Source organism: Balaenoptera musculus, chromosome 1, assembly GCF_009873245.2.
Source record: "Balaenoptera musculus isolate JJ_BM4_2016_0621 chromosome 1, mBalMus1.pri.v3, whole genome shotgun sequence".
In the NCBI taxonomy this organism is placed as follows: Eukaryota; Metazoa; Chordata; class Mammalia; order Artiodactyla; family Balaenopteridae; genus Balaenoptera; species Balaenoptera musculus.
This window is the reverse complement of record NC_045785.1, coordinates 26,901,583-26,919,170: the sequence shown is the minus strand read 5'-3', so window position 1 is coordinate 26,919,170 and position 17,588 is coordinate 26,901,583. Positions and strand designations below refer to the sequence as shown.

Here is a 17,588-nt window from a genome sequence, read left to right as displayed (position 1 = left end):
TCCTTTGCTGTCTTGGGAGGCTGAGAACTTTCCAAACTATGAAGTCTGGCTCCTTTTCAACCACCTTTCCCTCAATTTATCTCTCTTCTCGCATAAGCAGCAAGAAGAAACCAGCCAGTACCTTCAACCCTTTGCTTGGACACCTCCTTAGCTAGATCACAAAGTTGATTCAGTGCATGTCCTGCCTTCCACATCCCTGCAGACGACATTGTCACTAAACTTTCTTCCACTGCATAACAAGGATCCCTTTCCTCCAGTTTCCAGTAACATGTTCTCACTTCCTTTTGAGCCTTCACCAGCAACATCCTCAAAGTCCAGGTTTCTCGAACAAGGTCTTCAGAATACTCCCAGCCTCTACCCACTGCTGGTTCCAAAGACATCTCACTTTTTAAGATATTTTTCATGGCACTATCCCCCTCTTGATACCAAAATCTGTATTCATTGTCTGTTTCAGTTTGCAACAAATTATCCCAAACCTTAGTGCCATGAAACCACATCTATCACCTTAGTTGCTACGGGTCAGGAATCAGGTACGGCTTAGCCGGACCTGTCATAAAGTTGCAATAAAGGTGTCCACGGAGCTGGGGAGCGGTCTACTTCCAAGCTTACTCACGGTTGCTGGCAGGATTCAGGTCCTTGCCGGCTGTCTGAGGGCCTCAGTTCCTCGCTGGCATTGGCCAGAAGCCACCCTCAATTCCTTGCCACGTGGGCCTCTCTACAGGGTGGCTTTCAACATGTCAGTTTGCTTTGAGCAAGCGAGAAAGAGAGAGAGGCAGAGAGAGTCTTTCATAGCCTAGTCCCTTCCGAAGAAGTGACATCCTATCACTTCGGCCCTATTCTGTGCATCAGAAGGAAGTCATTAGGTCCAGCCCACACTCAAAGGGAAGAATCACACAAGGGTGTGAATACCAGAAGGCCTGGTTCACTGGGAGCCATTTCAGAAGCTGAGTGTGGGCGACAGTGCAACTCGCGAGGCAGCAATGGCCTGATTATCCTGTGTCAGACTCCTGTAGTGAGGGGCAACCACTGAAATGTTTCACTGCTGACGGGGAGGAGTCTTCACATATCGCTCAGCCAGCTGGAGCAGAGAAAGGGCTGGAAAGGGAGCAACGAGTAGGGGGAGCTGTTGCAAGGCAACTGTTAACGAGGGGATGGCCACACGGGAACGCTCAGCGCGCCACTGCTCATCCACCCAGAGGTCAAGGCCAGTCTGCAGGGTCACATGACCCCCTTTTGGCCTTTGGCCAAGCTCTTTCTCCTGCTTGAACTGCCTTTGGTGTGTGTTGTTCTCTCCTTCTTTGCACCATCCCTTAGAGACCAGGGCAGGCACCCCCATCCACTGGGCACTTCTTACGCATCAGACTTCATTTACAAGCATGTCCCAGACATTTCGTTTATCCTCCAGCACACCTGGAGGGTAGGTATCGTGTGTGGGCGTGTGATTAGAGGTGCATGACAAGACACAAAGGTGCCAGGGCTTTGTGACTTCACCCTGATGACCTCACCCTGGCCAGGGGCCTGATCCTCGGTCTTATAGGCCCAGAAATGGAACCTTTTTGTCCCCAAACATGCTTTAGTGGAGGCTGAAATCAACTCTAAGATCCCAGTGATGCTGTGTGGCCCAGATGCTAATCGATTGTTTGCAGCTGGGATCGTCTTCTCCGTTGGGATTTGAGGGAAGCCCCCAAAAATGAATAAACAAACAAACAAACAAATAAATACTTATTCCTTTGTCAAGTTCAGAGTCAGTTGGCAGATGAAAGAGAAAGACAGATGAGGATCAGCCTTTCACCTTTATTACCGATGAACTGGTTGGAGAGCAGACCTGAACACACTTTGCAGCTGGGGTTGGCGGGGGAAGAGCAGGTCAGCCCTTCCTCTCTCTCGAAGTCACTAGGCAGATCAGTGTTGCCTCCTCTTCAGAGTAAATGCCAGGGCTTCGCGAGGAAAAAGAACTCCTCCGTGGTCCCGGGGCCACCAGCATCAGTACCACCTGGGAACTTTTAGAAATGCAAATTATAGGCCCAACTCCCAGAAGAACTGAATCAAACTCTAGGGGTGGGACCCAGCATTCTGTATCTTAATAAGGTCTGAGGTGATTCTAATGCAGCCTCAAAGTTGAGAACCACTGGTCTAGTGGGAGCTGCTCCACATGGAAATCTGAGGCCTGGGAAGCAGTGTGCCCCTGGAATATTTTGCCACCCGTGCCTGTCCTTCCCCCCATCTCTGGGAAAACAAGTCACAGGGAGAGACGTTTCACAGCTTCCACATTTGATTTTTAGCTTACAGCTGCTCCCAGGAGGACCACGTGGAGGCTCCTGATTATCTCCCCTCCAAAAGGGAAGAAGGTCATGGATTTGGTATTCGCTAGCCTTGCCTCTTTCTCTTGCAGACCTGGGAGGTGCTAGCATCCCCTTATTGGCATTGGTAGTCTTTGAAGACTCTAGAATGACCATTAACCAGAAGTGGAAATGGAAGCACATGGATCCCCCTGCAGAAAAGCCTCTTTGGCTCCCATAGCCCTTAGGTTTCAAAATAAACTCCTTGCCAAGGCCTGTCCCTCTCCAACTGCATCTCAGCCACTCACTCACCCCTCCAGGCATTCTAGCCTCCCTCTGTCTAATGTGCCAAGCTCACTCCTGCCTCAGGATCTTTGCACTTGCTGTCCTTCTACTTGAACAACTCTCCCCTAAGAACTTGGCAGGCCTGGCTCCTTCTTGTCCCTTAAATCAAAACCCAAATGTCATCTTCTCTGACCACCCATTTAAAGCGCCCTCAACCCCACTTGTCATTGTTTATCTCATTAGCCCGGTTTATTTTCTTCAGAGCACTTGACACTATCAAAAAATGACCTGGTGTGTTTATTTGTTGACTTTTTTATTTGTAAGAGATCAGGGGCCTCGCTGCCTCCCTGGTACTAGAACAGTTCCTGGTACGTTGCAGGCTTAAGATTGACACGAATATTTGCTGAATAAATGAACACAGGAAAAGGCTCTGGGAGAGAAGGGTCAGAGTGGAGTGATTCAGGCATTAAGACAGCCATGGGCCCAAAGACTCAGCCTCCTTCTTCCCGAGGGCAGGGGCCCCTGAGCCCAGCCGAGTGGGTGTGCATGGAATGCTGGTACCACACCAGGTTTTCTGCCTGCTTTTCCTCTCGCCCATTATCTTAGACCCAGGCTCCCCCTACTTCTCCTCCTCCTCCCCTCCTTCCCCCTTCACTGTCATTACATTACAGTCATTAGAAGCCAGCAGATTCACAACCTCCTGTCGGCTTTTTCATAAAGGACTGTTAATAGAGTTAGTTTTCAGCGGGGGCGCTGCAAACTGTTGTCAAAACTCTGACTTAGCCGCCCACATCCACGTAATTAATCACAGAGGAAACCAGAAAAGAGTGGCATGAGGGCTGGGGTCCAGCTGTGTGTGGGCCCTCTTCCCGGAGGGGACTGTCATGTAACACACAGCCGCTGCCCACCAAGAGCCAGGCTGGAAACAAGACAGCCTCACTGGAACCACTGCAGAGTACAAGTCAGGATCTAATTAGCACTGGGGGGCGTTCACCACCTTCCAGAGGTTGGTAGCAAAGGAAAAGAAATGAAACAGGTCGGGTAGAGGCTGGAGGGAGAAAAAAGGTTAAAGATGGTTTATTTTAAGATGACGAGGAAGCTGGCATTTATTGAGTACTGTATTAGTTATCTATTGCTGTGTAGCCAATTACCACAAACTTGTTGGCTTAAAACAACACACGTTCGTTATCTCACCATTTCTCTGGGTCAGAATCCAGTAACAGCTTAGCTGGGTCCACCACTTGAGGTCTCACAAGGCTGCAATCAAGGTGTCAACCAGGGCTGAGTTCTCATGTGGAGGCTCAGCTGGGGAAGGATACACTTCCCCACTCATGTGGTTGCTGCAGCACTTAGTTTCTTGTGTTTGTAGGACTGAGAGCTTCGGTTTTTTCCTGGCTGTTGGTCTGAGGCACCATCAACTCCTAGAGATTCCCCACAGTTCCTTGCCACGTGGGCTTCCCCAGCTTGGCCACTTACTTCATCAAGCCAGCAGGAAGAATCTCTATAGAGCAAATCCACCAGCAAGATAGAGTTGTATACACCATGGTGTAATCACAGAGGAAATCATGTCCCATCTCCCCTGCCCTATTCTGTTGGTTAAAGGCAAGTCACAGGGGGACTTCTCTGGTGGTCCAGTGGTTAAGACTCCATGCTTCCACTACAGGGGGCGCAGGTACGATCCCTGGTCGGGGAACTAAGATCCCGCATGCCGCGTGGCGCGGCCAAAAAAGGAAAAAAAAAGGGAAGTCACAGGTTCTGCCCACATTTAATGGGAGGGGGGTCGTACCAGGGTGTGAACACCAGGAGGGGGAAATCATAGGACAGCTGCCCTAGAGGGTCAACCACAGTACCTTTTATGTGCTAAGGACCGTGCCAAATGCTTTTGCGTGCGTTGCATCATTTGATCACTAAAACACCCTGAGGGGCAGGCATCATCCCCTTTACACAGATGAGAAGCCTGAGACCAAGGAGCGAGAACTTACTTGCCAGTGATCAGAACCACTTGTGTCAGGACAGCAAGCTTACAGGCTGGAGAGTCAGCAGCTTTACAGTGAGGAGTAAGGGCCCGAGGCCGGTGAGGAAGAGGATAGTGAGAGGGTTCTAGCTATGAGGCATGAGACCAGGAGGGAAGATGGCTGTGGATTTCACGTTGAGAAAGAAGAAAACCGACAGTGCTTTGTTTGATGATCTCTATATTCTCAATGAAGCAGAAAATGAGGGTGTCTCCTGAGAGATTGGAGGTTGGGCTGGAGGGGAAGCAGAGCCCAGTTGGAGCAGCACCTGTGGGGAATGGGAGAGGGGGAACAGGAACCTGGCCAGCGTGAGTACAAGGTTGCTGAGGAGGATAAAGCTGCTTCTTCCATGAAGACTTTAGCAGTTGCCTCGGTAGGTGGTACTCGCTCCCACCCCCAGCTCTTTGTGCAGTCTACACTCTCCTCAGGCCTTGTAGGGCGGTGGTTTATGCCCGTGTCCATCCCTCTCGTCAGGGCAGGAACCTAACAGTAGACTGCGTTGGGCCTCCTGGTACCCAGCACAGGGTCTGGCGCATGGGAGCCCTTCGTAAATGGCCTGATTCCAGACCCTGAATTCTAAATCACTCCACTCTATTACCTCTCACCCCCTAAAGGCTGACCCAGTTCTAAAAGGCTGTTCAAAAATAGGTATTTTTATTTTTGTTCCAAAAGTAAAATTTGAAACAACAGCAGGTTACAGAGATGCAGATCCCTCATGGAATAAGGGTTTAGAGCTGGAATTAAGGAAGTCTGTTGCATGCAGAACCTGGTGACAAAAAAAGTAATTTTGCATTTTGGCTCAGTCTCTTTGATATCAGAAGTCAAGAGCCATTTCAAAATATTCCATATCAATCTAGATTGGTGTGAAATGTTGCCTACAGTGTATTATTGCCTGAAAAATACAGTTATAGTAGACGGAACAATTCCATTTGTATCAAATGACAAGTTTTGACTCATTTTAAGTGGCAGAAAACCGAACTCAAACTATATTAGACAGAATCCAAAACGTGTGGGCTTATCTTCAATGGAAAGTTCAGGATGCCAAAGGGACTAACATTTTGGCCTAAGAATGAGGCAAATGGCTGCCAACGGCCCCTGGGGCTGCATCCTCCCCTAGGATTGCTTACACAAGTCCTGAGATCCACTCCGATTGGACCAACTTGGGTCACATGACCGTCACTGAGCCAATCACTGTAGCCAGGGGGATTCCATCTGATCCAGCCTTGGTCAGGATGGAGTCGGTGTCCTGTGATCAGGAGGAAAAGGAATGGATGCCGGGGTGGTCAAACAGGCAACAAATGTCCACTCTGTGTGTTGTGCTTACGTCCACAGAAAAATGACCGGGTAGATGCCCACCAAAATGTCGAGAAAAGGGTTCTCTCCAAGTTATAGTACTTGGGGCAGAGTCAGACGCCTGTTTTTGTAAAATCAGCACCATGCTTCATCCTAGTGACTAGACTAGGGACCACCACTGGAGTCTCATCCTGGCCCACTAATAGTATCTAAGCCTTGCTGGAGGACCAGTTCTGGAATCCCTGGAGACACTGAGTCCCCTAAGGCCCACCTAAACTCCAGTTTCCCAGCCTCTGCTGGGGCCTGAATTGGGAGCCTGACCTGGACTCCAGGCCTTTTGCCCTCCTGGCGAGGAGGGTGGCAGGGCTGGCGTTTGCTCACTTCACTCTGAGTAGGGTCCTCCACCCTGGAGACCCACTTGGGACCAGGACGCTCCCACCCCCAGGACTCCTAGCTTCTTTCCACCTGGAGATTCCCACCCCACCCTGCCTGCCCAAGCCAAGCCCGGTAAGTACGGACCACACACTCTCCAGACACTTCTCTCAAAACCAGCCCCTCCTGGGATCAGTTTCCAAACCCTGATCTCAGCTCCACCATGCCACTCACTTGTTGCCCAGAGTGGCAGCGATGGCCCCTCTAACGCTACACACGAGACCAGGGACAGGCAGTACCATTGAATGGCATTTTATTTCTAATTGGATCCATCAGCTGTGTCTGACTCAGTTTGTTTGAACCCTCTGCGCTGGTTCTTAGCCGACCCTTGGAGGCTCTTCTTCCTGGCATTACGGTAGATGCCCAGTTCCTCTTGGTACTTAGCTCTCAGGAGAGCTGCCCTTTGTTCATAAGGCTGTTTTTCGTCGTCTGTCATTGCTGACCACATCTTCCCCGAGGCCTTTGCCACCTGCACTACTGACCAGTTTGGATTCTCCCACTTGAGCTGGGCATAGTGGTCTTGGCAGAAGAGTAGGAAGGACGATGGTGGTCGTCTGGGTGCGTGGGGGTCCCGCTTTCTCTTCTTCTTCTTCCTGCCAGAGTAATTCATCATCTCTTCCTGGTATCGGGCTTTGTCGAGCTTAGCCAGGGCTTCATATTTGGCCTTTTCTTGCTTTGAGATAGACCTCCATTTTTCCGAACACTTTCTAGAGAACTCTTTAAAGCCAAGGTAGGTATTTGGCTGCTGCTGCTTGAACTTGTTTCTGTAATTCAGCAAAAAGTGGATGTAAGAAGAGACATTTGCCTTGGGCTTTAGCTGGACTTCTTTCCCCATGTTCATAGGGTCATTTTATTTTCTGGATCTAATAACTCAGACAGCAGAGACTTTTGTCCGCCACACTCCAGGAGCAATTAGAAGGTGCTCTGCTGGCGGTGAATGTTTCTCTCTGTAAGAGCTGCAGGCAGGGGTCCGCCTTTTCAGTGGTGGTGGCATTGTTGGGTCAGAAGGGATTGTGACATCACTCACAAGCTGGCCACTCCAGGCCAGGGCTGGTGGCATTTGCATACAGGTGCTCTTATTGGTTGGCTACTTGGCGGTCAAATTTCACTTCTTGTGAAAGATAATGGTTCATCCAGAGAAGGCTCTGGAGCAGTACCCCACCCCCTTGGTTTCCTGGAGGCAGTGGGCTTTGCTCAGTTGCGGAGCTTTCCATCCCTCGGATGTAGTAACAAGCCACGGGGTCTGCCTTCCCCGCCGTACGATTGTCAAGATGCCTTCTCATCCCTTCCAGAGACAGGTTGGAAATAATGAACACGAGGAGGTGGATGGCTCCAGAGCTGTCATGATAAAACGTGAAGTCTTTCTCTTTGCCTTGAACGGTGGCAGTTCATCCTGTACAAAGAGTTTAGTAGTAACTCTAAAAATAATCAGGTATGACAGCTGTGACTCGGTTCCTGTCAGGACAAAGTTGTCTAATTTAAAACCCAAGCACTTGGCCTATACGTCTGAACTCTTCATTTCTCTGAGGAAATTGGGGGTGGGGTGGAGGTTAGGGAAGAAGGGAGGAGAGCCTTAAGATTTTACTAATTACACCTGAGTCCATGAAAATGAGGCAGAATCCTTGGCCTATCAGGAGGCCCCCCTGCCTTTATCCCAGGGGTCCCCGTTTCGTGGGGCTAGAGCACAAAGCTCTAGCAGCTACCCTCAAACTAGTCGGCCTCTGGCTTTTTGAGAAAAAAGTTGCAAACATTCCATCAGTCTTCCAACTGGAGGGAAAAGAAAGGAAAAGTGTCATTTATTGACCTTTGGACATTGCGGAAGTACTTGTTTACCTGGTCATGGAGTTGATACCACTCAGTGGTTGATGACAGAGCCAAGTTTACAGAACTGGAACACTGAACCTCATTAGCATAAAATTAACCTGTTTAAGGTAAAACAGCCACTAACAGGTTGGATCTGGATTTGAACCATTTTGCCTGACTGGAGCTTCTGCTTCATCCCGCCTGCACAGAACTGCTGCCTGGGGGGGGGGGCCTAGGGTCCGGGTGCATGGCCTCAGCCGCTGAGCTGAGTCTGACACTGAAACTTGCCTGAGGCTAGACCCCGTTTTGAATTTTGGCCAAGGCCATTTCCAGGGCCCCACAACCGATTTCACCTTCCATCTTACATAAAAGAAAGATGACTATTGACTAGAGTCTCCAATCCTGAATTCTAGTCCCAGCTCGCCACGAGGCGGCTGGGCTACCCAAGCCAGTCCCTTCCTTCCTGTAAGCCTATGATGTCTCATCTGTGAAATCAGTGATGCGGAATCAGTGTTCCACTGGCCAGGGAAAGACCCTCCCGGTGACATGCTATAATTCTGTGGCTGGACTGGGGAGCCCGTGAGATACCAGGTGCCAGCTCAGGGAGTCCGGGCCAGTGGTGGGGGCAGAGAGGTCTGGCCAGTGGGAACAGTTTAATCTGGGGACACTTCTCAGCCTAGGGAGCTTTTTGCCACTCTGGTTCTTTGTCCCACGGTGGCCAGAGGTTGGCTCGTCTGTCCGTTGGACTTGAGCTGGGCTGCCAAGGAAGCCCAGGAAGAACCTGCCTAACAGGTTCCTCAGGCCTGAGGAAGAACTTGCCTAACATCCATACGTGATAATCAGCTTCAGCTCAGACTCACAAAACACCCAGCAGCTTATCTGTGCCTCTGTTCACAACCTTCTGCTCCCTCTCAGGATGTTAAGATCCAGGAACATTAACTCCATGATAACCATCTGGAGCCTAGCAGATCTAGGAAGAGAAGACAGTTAAGGTGAAAGCTATGACAGTCCTTTGGTTTTGGGGCCACATTCCCGACTTGGCAGGGTGAAGCAGGGCACCCCTTTGTCTAGTGGAGCTGCGGGAGAAGTAAGTACACCGGACTTTCTAAATCGATGCTGTGTGCGCTGGCATCTGAGGTTTGCTCCTTTCCATCCTTCTCCAGCCTGCTCCCTGTCCTGGGAAGCTGACCCATATGGACCACATCACTGGCTCCTATGCCCTCTGGCTTCCACTCCAGTTTGACCGATGGGGACCCCAACAGGAGATCAGGGAGGGAGGGAGATGAGGTCAAGGCAGTTACTCTTCTGGCTCCCAGCCCGCGGGGTTGCCTGGAGCTGGCTCCCCATCCCCAGACTGAAAGCCCCGGCTCCTCTTAAGGCATCGTCTGGAAATGACTCTCCTTCCAGGTTCCCTCTCCTTGTCCCCTCCTGCTGAGGGTGGTAAGAGCTCCACCTTTAATAGCCTCTGAGGATTCGGCTCTCCCTTGTGGCTTTCCAGCACCTTGCCCATCCCTTTGTAAATAGCCTCTTTGTTAAACACTCCTCGAATTATTCTAATTTGAGTGGCCATCTGTTTCCTGCTGGGACCCTGACCAGTGTGCTGTGTTTCTAACCTTCCACCGTGAACAGCGGAGGTGGAAAAATAAAGCAAGTGTGGGCATCCATCCAAAGTAGAAGGGTATCGAGCTTCTGGAGGCCTGAGTGCTGGGCAGTCACACAGCCCAGAGGGGCCTGCAGGGGCCAGTGTGCCTGCCGGGCGGTGGCAGGACAAGGCCACGTGGCTTAGGAAGAAGTGTCTAATGTCCTTTGTACCATGAGATGACCTCCAGGCAGGGCTGTGCTGCTCTGGAGGTCCAGGTAATAAATAGTGCAGGCTTTGTGGGCCATGCATTTTCTGTTGCAAGTTCTCAGCTCTGCAATCGTAGCTCAAAAGACAACACGTAAACGAACGAGTGGCTGTGTCCCAGTAAAACTTCACAAACACAGGCGTTGGGTTGGGGCTCGTAAGCCTGCCCACCCCAGTCTAGAGATGTGAGTTCAGTATTTGCAAACTTTTGGATTGCAGTCTACAATAAGAAATGTATTTTACACCATGACCCATTTATGCACGTGCACACTTCATAATAATAATATTTATACAATGCCTAATGTGTGCCTCTGTTCTAAGCACTTCACCCGTATCAGCTCATTTAATCCTCGTGACAACTCTGTGTGTGGGGTGCGAGTCGGGGCGTGCTACTTTTATCCCCGTTGTAAAGATAAGGTCTCTGAGCACATAAAGTTTTCAGAAACAGAAGTTTCACGAAACTATACCTACTATGTGTGTGACGTACTCTTTTCTTCTCCATTCTATGCTGTTATAGTCTCCTCTACTTTATTTTTTTCTTTAAAATGCACCCCACGGTCTGATCTTATGACCTGTGAATGGGTCACAATCCATGGGTGGATTTGGAAAACACTGTTTAGGCAGGCTGGGATGGACCCCCCACCTCGGAGGAGGTGAGAGCCTCTTTCTCGGCAGCGATAACACCAACTGGACAAGCGACATCCTTATAGTGGAGGAAGGGGGCAGATACCACTGTAACCAAGGGATCAAAGCAAAGACTATCAGTAATAGGCCATGCTGATATCACACCCCCCCTTCGATGATGCAATAATAAGAGCATCTCACCCAGTGGTATTCTTCCCCCAAATCCATAACCCTGGTCTAATCGTGAGAAAATATTAGACCAACCCAAATTAAAGGTCAGTCTACAAAATACTTGACCAGTACAAAAGTCTCAAGGTCTTGAGAAAATAAGGAAAGCCTGAGAAGCCGACAGACTGGAGGAGACTCTGTAGACATGATGCCCCCGTGCAAGAGAAATGCTGGACTGGATCCTGGAGCAAAAAGGGGCCCTAGTGGGAAACCTGGGGAGATGCGATAAAGTCTTCCACTGAGCCAATATTAATGTACCAGTGTGGTTTCTTAGTTTTGCTAGATGGATCATGGTTATGAAAGATGCTAATAGTAAGGGAAGCTAGGGGAGGGGTATACAGGAAATTTCTATACTGTCTTTGCAATTCTGTGCTCATTTCAAAATAAGTTTTTTTAAATCTTCCCAGCTGATGGGAAGTTTTTTTAAATCTCCCCAGCTGATGGGAATGTGTACCCAGGGTTTAGGCACGCCACTCTTAATCCTTCTCCAGGAATCCTAGGGCAAATTTTACCCTCAACTGTAGCAGCATATGCTCCTGGCATATCATCTGTCACAGTGTTTCTCAAGTTTGGGGGCAAGCATCAAATTTGGGGAAATCTTAAAAATCCCAGGGCATAACAACAACAACATGAGAAGCAGAAGTACGTGGCAGAGGCGCGTGATAAATGCTGTGATGCTCTCTCCATCCCCCTGCTGCCCTTTCTCCTTTGGGGTGGGAATCAGTGCTGCACTTGCCCTCTGAGCGAGGCCTCTGTGGCAGGTAGAATAACGACTCCACGAAGATGTCCACATCCTAGGCCCCAAAGCCCATGAATATGTTACCTTACATGGCAAAAGGAACTTCACAGATATGATTATGTTAAGGATTTGGGGATGGGAAGATTATCCTGGACTATCCGAGTGGGGCTGATGTAATCACATGGGTCCATATCAGAGAAAGGCAGGAGTTTCAGAGTTAGAGACGGAGATGTGATGACAGATGCGGAGGGTCAGAGTCAGAGAGAGATTTGAAGATGCTCCACGGTTGGCTTTGAAGATGCAGAAAGAGACCACAGGCCGAGACATGAAGGTAACCACTAGAAGCCGGGAGAGGCAAGCCAACGGATTCACCCCTAGAGCCTCCGGAGAGAGTGCAGCCCCACAGACACCTTGACCTTGGCGCAGTGATACCCATTTTGGACTTCTGACCTCCAGAACTGTCAGATAATTAATCTGTGTTGTTTTACGCCACTAAATTTGCAGTAATTTGTGAAAGCAGCAATAGGAAATGAACACAGTATCCTTCTCATCCAACTGGTGGTCTGTAACTATTCCTGTGCTGTTCTTAACCCCTGCTTGCGTTAACAAAGATGAGAAATGTATGCTGCCGCTTAGTGGATGAGTTGAGGGAGTAGGGAGCGTGATCTAGTCGATTTTACACATTTCACTCCGTCACTGACTCATTAAGTCACTAATTCGCTCACTGGCTTACCAGTTAATTCACTCTTTTATTCTTTCAGTTCATTCACTCACTCACTCACTCATCACTCATGTGCACACATGTGTGCTCGTGCACACACACACACATTTCAACCCGTAGCTGAGTTGCTGGAGCATTGAGGCTGCTGCTTTAATGGCCATGGATAAGCAGTGTTTGAGGGATGGATATGTCTCAGGATTGGTGGTGGTAGGAGGCATCTGAAATTTCCTGGAAGCCAGACCGGTGGGGAAGACATGGTCATAAGCAGAGCTAGGCTCTTTGGCATGGACCTCATGCCAAGAAATGTTACTCAATCAGATGTGACCGTGATAGTTTAATAAAAATGATGATAATGCTTTAGGTAGATCACCTCCAGAAGCCTAGAGAGAGAAAGATTAAATTGTCCAGGGCAAATGTGAAACACTGGATTGGATCCTGGAACAAAAACTGGGGAACGTTAGCCGAAAAACTGGGGAAATGTGAATAAGGTCTTCCATTGAGCTAATAGTACAGTACCAATGTTGATTTCTTAGTTTTGATACATGGACCGTGGTCATGTAAGATGCTAATATTAGGGGAAGCTGGGGGAGGGGTATACAGGAAATTTCTATACTGTCTTTGCAACTCTATTCTCATTTCACAGCAATGAGTGGCAGAGCCAGGCCTCAAACTCAGGTTGGTTTGACTCCAAAGTCTATGTGTTTAACCTCTACTGAGCGTCTAGGAACTCCCTTGGGGCCAAGGAGAAGGGGAAGCTGGCAAGGAACAAGGCCAAATACTGCAGGAGGAGAGCAGGTGGAAAGAGAGAAGGTGTCTAAATCTCAACACTTACGGGGTTCTGGGGAGACTTTTCCCATCTGGGTTGATCCTGATTCCAGATGCACCTGCTGAAGTTATCCCCAGGTCATAAGATGCCCCGAGTTCAGCATGTAGACTGACCTGGATGGCCCACTGAACCCCTCGGCAGGTACACATGGAGCCTGGGTCCACTCTCATGGGCAGAGGCTAGCCAAAGCCAAGTACGGGGTCAGCACCTAGCCCAGTGGGCTAGTGAACAGGTGGACAGGAAATGGGACAGATGATCAGGTGTAAGAATAGGGTCAGCATGCGGGGGGCCAGGCATGCGTGTTTACCTTTGGCAGGTTGTGGCAGAGGGGGAGAGGATGAGAGCTAGAACAAGACCACCTCTGAGGAGATAACCCCCAGAGCCAGCTGTGGGTACCCCTCACAGGCCTTGACAAAGCCCCTCCCTGACACCACAGAGTAGGAAGAGTGGCCCCTGATCTTTCTGTCCAAACCCCTGCCTCTTTCAACCACAGTGGACATCTTTTATCTGCCTGGAACCCCTCCCTTCTTTCGAGCCCATTCCTTCTTTGGGAGAACTGTCCCCAAAACCAGTCATGGAGTTCTGGTAGGGGCCCATGCCCTCGGCCCCAGGAGTAGACACAACCCCAGCTAGACTAATCAGAGGCTCCCAGTGAGCTTTTCCTAATTGAACCCAAGGGAAGAGATCTTCGTTTTCTCTCTGGAGGTGAAGCTGGGAGAGTGAATCAGGGAGCTGCTAAGTATGGCCACAGTCCCAGCCTCCAGCAGCACCATCTGCAGTAGCGAGGATGAAGCCAGAGACAGAGCACAGCACAGACGGACCCAGAGACAGGGGCCTGTGGCATCTGAGTCCCTGGGTCTAGTCATCCCTGGGGCCAGCTACAGTGTGACTACGGCAGCCGATAATTCCTTCTCTACTCCACGCCGATTTAATCAGGATTTCCGCCACTTGAAACCACGAATATAAGACGTTAACTTAGATGTGCTGGGGGTGAGTGATATAAGACAGGAACTCTCCCCTCCCCCATTTCCAAGCCTTCCTTCCTGTCTCTTTCCTCTCCCCTCTGCTTGTGTTTGCTCCACCATACTAATGGCTGGGTCTCTGGTGCGTTGTTCAGGTGGCGTACGGACGGCACTGGCACATGGTGGGCCCTCCATAACAGCGAATGCTTCTTGAGCACTTGCTGTGTGCCAAGCCCTGTACTCAGAGCTTGTAAACCCACTATCTCACGTAAACCTCCTAGAGTTCTATGAGGTACGTGCTGTCGTTATCCATATTAAATACATGGGGAGACCGAGGCACAAAGCAGGTCAGTTACCTGCCCAAAGTTAGACAGCTGGGAAGTGTAGAGCCGAGACTTGAACCCAGGCAGGTGCCTTCCAGGGCCCATGTGCTTAATCTCTGCCCCAAACTGCTTTGGATTCAGTAAATGTTAGACCCTTTGCCCACGAGTTTCCCTTGCTGCACGGAGCTATGACCTGACCAAGAGTGATGGCTGCTGTTTTGAAGCCTCAGCAGGAGTTTATCAGCATCACTGCGTCACCCTGAATCATCGTAGTCACACTATGAGAGGTACGCTGGGGAAAGGGAGGCTCAGAGAAGGAAAGCAACCTCCCCAGGTCACACAGCCCGTGGTTGTGGAGGCAGGATGGGAATCCAGCTCCATCTGACTCTAGGATAGCTTCCTCACTGACCTTAGCAACCCCGGTCCCCGAGACGGTTTAGCCCATCCATTCTCCAGCCGCCTGGGAGGTTCACTCCCTCAGCCAGGGCTTCAGAGCTGCTGAACCGTCAGGCGGGGCTGGCTAGCTGCCTCCTGGAGGGGGAGAGGGAACGTTGAGGATGCTCAAACTCAGAATGGCAGTCGAGTGGCAGGCAAAGGCTGGCGTGGGCGGCTCCTCGATAAGCCATCTGCAAACATTTCCTCTGGATGAGAAGTATTATCCAAATTTAATCCCCAGAGGCCCCTGCAAGGCATACATTGCCACCCTCCCTGGAATGGGGGCAGGTCCCTTCTCCGATTCCTGTTACAGTGACAGGCGGAAGCTGGGCAAGGCTGAGTAAGCACGAGCCGGTGGAGGCCAGGCTGGGGCTGCCTGAGGGCGGGAAGGAAGGTGGCAGCCAAGTGTACCGGCTATGCTGGGTGCCACAGAGTGCCCTGCCCTTTCACCCCTGCACTGTGCTCCCACCAGAGTGGACGCAGGCATCCTTATTTCCCCAGGGAAGTGAGGCCACACTATTCTGGGGTCTCCTTACTCCCTGTATTCTCTGGAGGCTAGGGTTCCAGGCACTGATAAGATCCCATCTCCTCTCTTCTCAGACCTAAGCAAGGGAGTAAAATAGTTCACATTTGTGAGATACCTACTGTGTCAGGCACAGTCCTGGATACGTTATATGCAAGAGCACAGAATCCCATTGCACAGATGAAGAAACCGAGGCTCAGAGAATTCATAGCACATGCCCACATTTCACAGCTAGACGACAGTCAAGCCCAGATTCAAATACAGGGCTGTCTGATTTTAGAGACCTGGCCTTTAACCCTGACCTTCTTAAACCTATTGCCTCTGTAGGGGAACAAGACAGGTGATGAACCTGACAGGTGGTGTCTCCACCTAGACAGAGACCTGAGCCAGTACGGGAAGAGGATCCAGGTAGCGTGTGAGCACACCTTGGTCACGAGGCTCCTAAGGCCAGCACCCTGTTCCTGGGTGAAGCCTGGTGGGGGTAGGCTTTGACATCTTCAGGCATGGGGACCATCAGGTCTGCAGGCTGGATCTCAGGTCTAATCTATGGCAACAGAGGCTCGGGCTGGGGGCAGGGAATGGCCAGCTGAGGGCCCAGCAGCTGGTCAGGGCCCAGACTGCTCTTAGATTCTGTCCCAGTCAGACTGGAGCGGGACCTGGAGGAGGTCGGGTCTTATAAGAGTGATGGGGTGGGGGGCAGGAACAGAGGTGGAAGAGATGATGCTGGGACACCCTTTTCCCAAATCTCCCCTGGGAGAGCTAGGCCTGTGAGGCCTTCTGTCAGTCACTGCACGTGTACGGTCCCATTAGCTGATTGGCCTGGCCTGGTGTCACGAGGCTGCCCCTTCCCAGAGCTGTGTGTCGAGGGAGGGAGACTGATCTTCAGAGGCTTTAGCACTCAGAAAAGAGTTAGAACTGCCGGATAGTTAGGCCTGGAGACAGAAAAGGAGAGAGTTGGGCATCCCTTGAAAGGCTTTGGGGAAACCACCACAAGCCCCCTTGCCCAGAGCTTGGCCCCCAGCGCCAGTGCCCATCTCCAGACCCAGCCCCATTCACTTTAGCATCATGGGCACGGTCTCTCCACAGAGGCAGGACACCCCTCCCCCAGCAGTCCTGCCCGGTGAGCGGCTGAGCTGGGAATGGAAGGAACCAACACCCCAAGCCACTCCCCAGACCTTCTCACTGTGTTCCCTTCAACTCACAGCCCCAGGACATCATGATACCACTCTCATCCCGACAGCAAAGACAGCCAGGAGCTCTGTCCCTCAGCCCTCCCGGGCTCAGACACACACCCTCCAGGGAGCAGTGCTTCTGGAGGACAAGCATGTACCTGATGTAGTTTGCGTGGGTTCCCTGGAGCTCACAATTAGCCGAGCAGGGAAGAACGATGATAATTTGTTGAGTTTATTGAGTTGCTTCTGGGACAGAGGGAACATTTGCCCACGTTGATTACCAGGCTCCACCGTTGCTGCCCTGGGGCCATGTCACCACGAGAAGAGTTTCCCCAGAAGGTACCAGCAGCTGCCCAGAACATGGGGAGAACAGTGAGGGCTGAGGGCCCAAGGGGCTGGGGCAGCACGTCTTCACGGGAGACCAAGACGAAACCCCGCGTGGCCTCCGAGCCCCTCCCCTCTGCCCCCAGGCTTCCCTGCTCACCTGCCTTTTCCTCTGCTTTCCCCACGTATGCCCTCTGCTTCCTCCCGCAGGACCTCGTTCATCCGTTCATTTATTTAAGTGTTCCTTCTTCCCGTGAGCAGTATTTCTCGAGCCCTTCCCACGTGTCAGGCACTCACAAGGTACCGAGGGAAGAACCGAACAAGAAAGGAACAGCTCCTGTCTTTAGGGAGCTCGTGGTTTGGTGGGGAAGCAGATCCCTGCGCGATGCGTGATGAGACAAGCACTGGCTTGGACCAAGTGTAAGGACTCTTTACAAGAGAAAAGGAGGTACCAGGGAGAAGCCCACCTGGCTTCCGGGAGCCAGTGGCTGTAAGACGACACAGGATGGATGAAAAGGAAGTTGCTAGAAGAAGGGTGGGGTGGGTCAAAGTGGACAAGGAGAGTTTGGCTGGGAGGTGAGGTCTTCACCTTTAGAAACATTCAGAACACACCTTGACTGACCATGTGTCCAGAATGCTGGAGCTGGGATTCGTGCATAGCCAGGCAGCAGACCTGGAAGGCCTCTGAAATTCTCAAATATGATGTTAAGACTGGCTGTTTCCCACTCTTCTGATCTCAAAGGGGATAGCGTTAGAAAAGA

General features: G+C 50.9%; 2 protein-coding genes across 2 annotated transcripts in view; one reads left to right on the top strand and one right to left on the bottom strand.

Annotated features, from left to right (window-relative positions):
• CSMD2 (CUB and Sushi multiple domains 2) overlaps positions 1-17,588 on the top strand; it is a 653,956-nt gene that overhangs the window by 282,721 nt on the left and 353,647 nt on the right. The gene's annotated exons all lie outside the window — the stretch shown is intronic.
• Positions 6,538-7,246, bottom strand: HMGB4 (high mobility group box 4). Its single transcript, XM_036829377.1, has one exon. It carries the CDS (start codon positions 7,140-7,142, stop codon positions 6,561-6,563), a length of 582 nt encoding a protein of 193 aa, XP_036685272.1. The 5' UTR covers positions 7,143-7,246; the 3' UTR covers positions 6,538-6,560.

Excerpts from the sequence above, each read along its gene's own strand:
- HMGB4 (XM_036829377.1), bottom strand. The coding sequence starts at position 7,142 with ATGAACATGGGGAAAGAAGTCCAGCTAAAGCCCAAGGCAAATGTCTCT.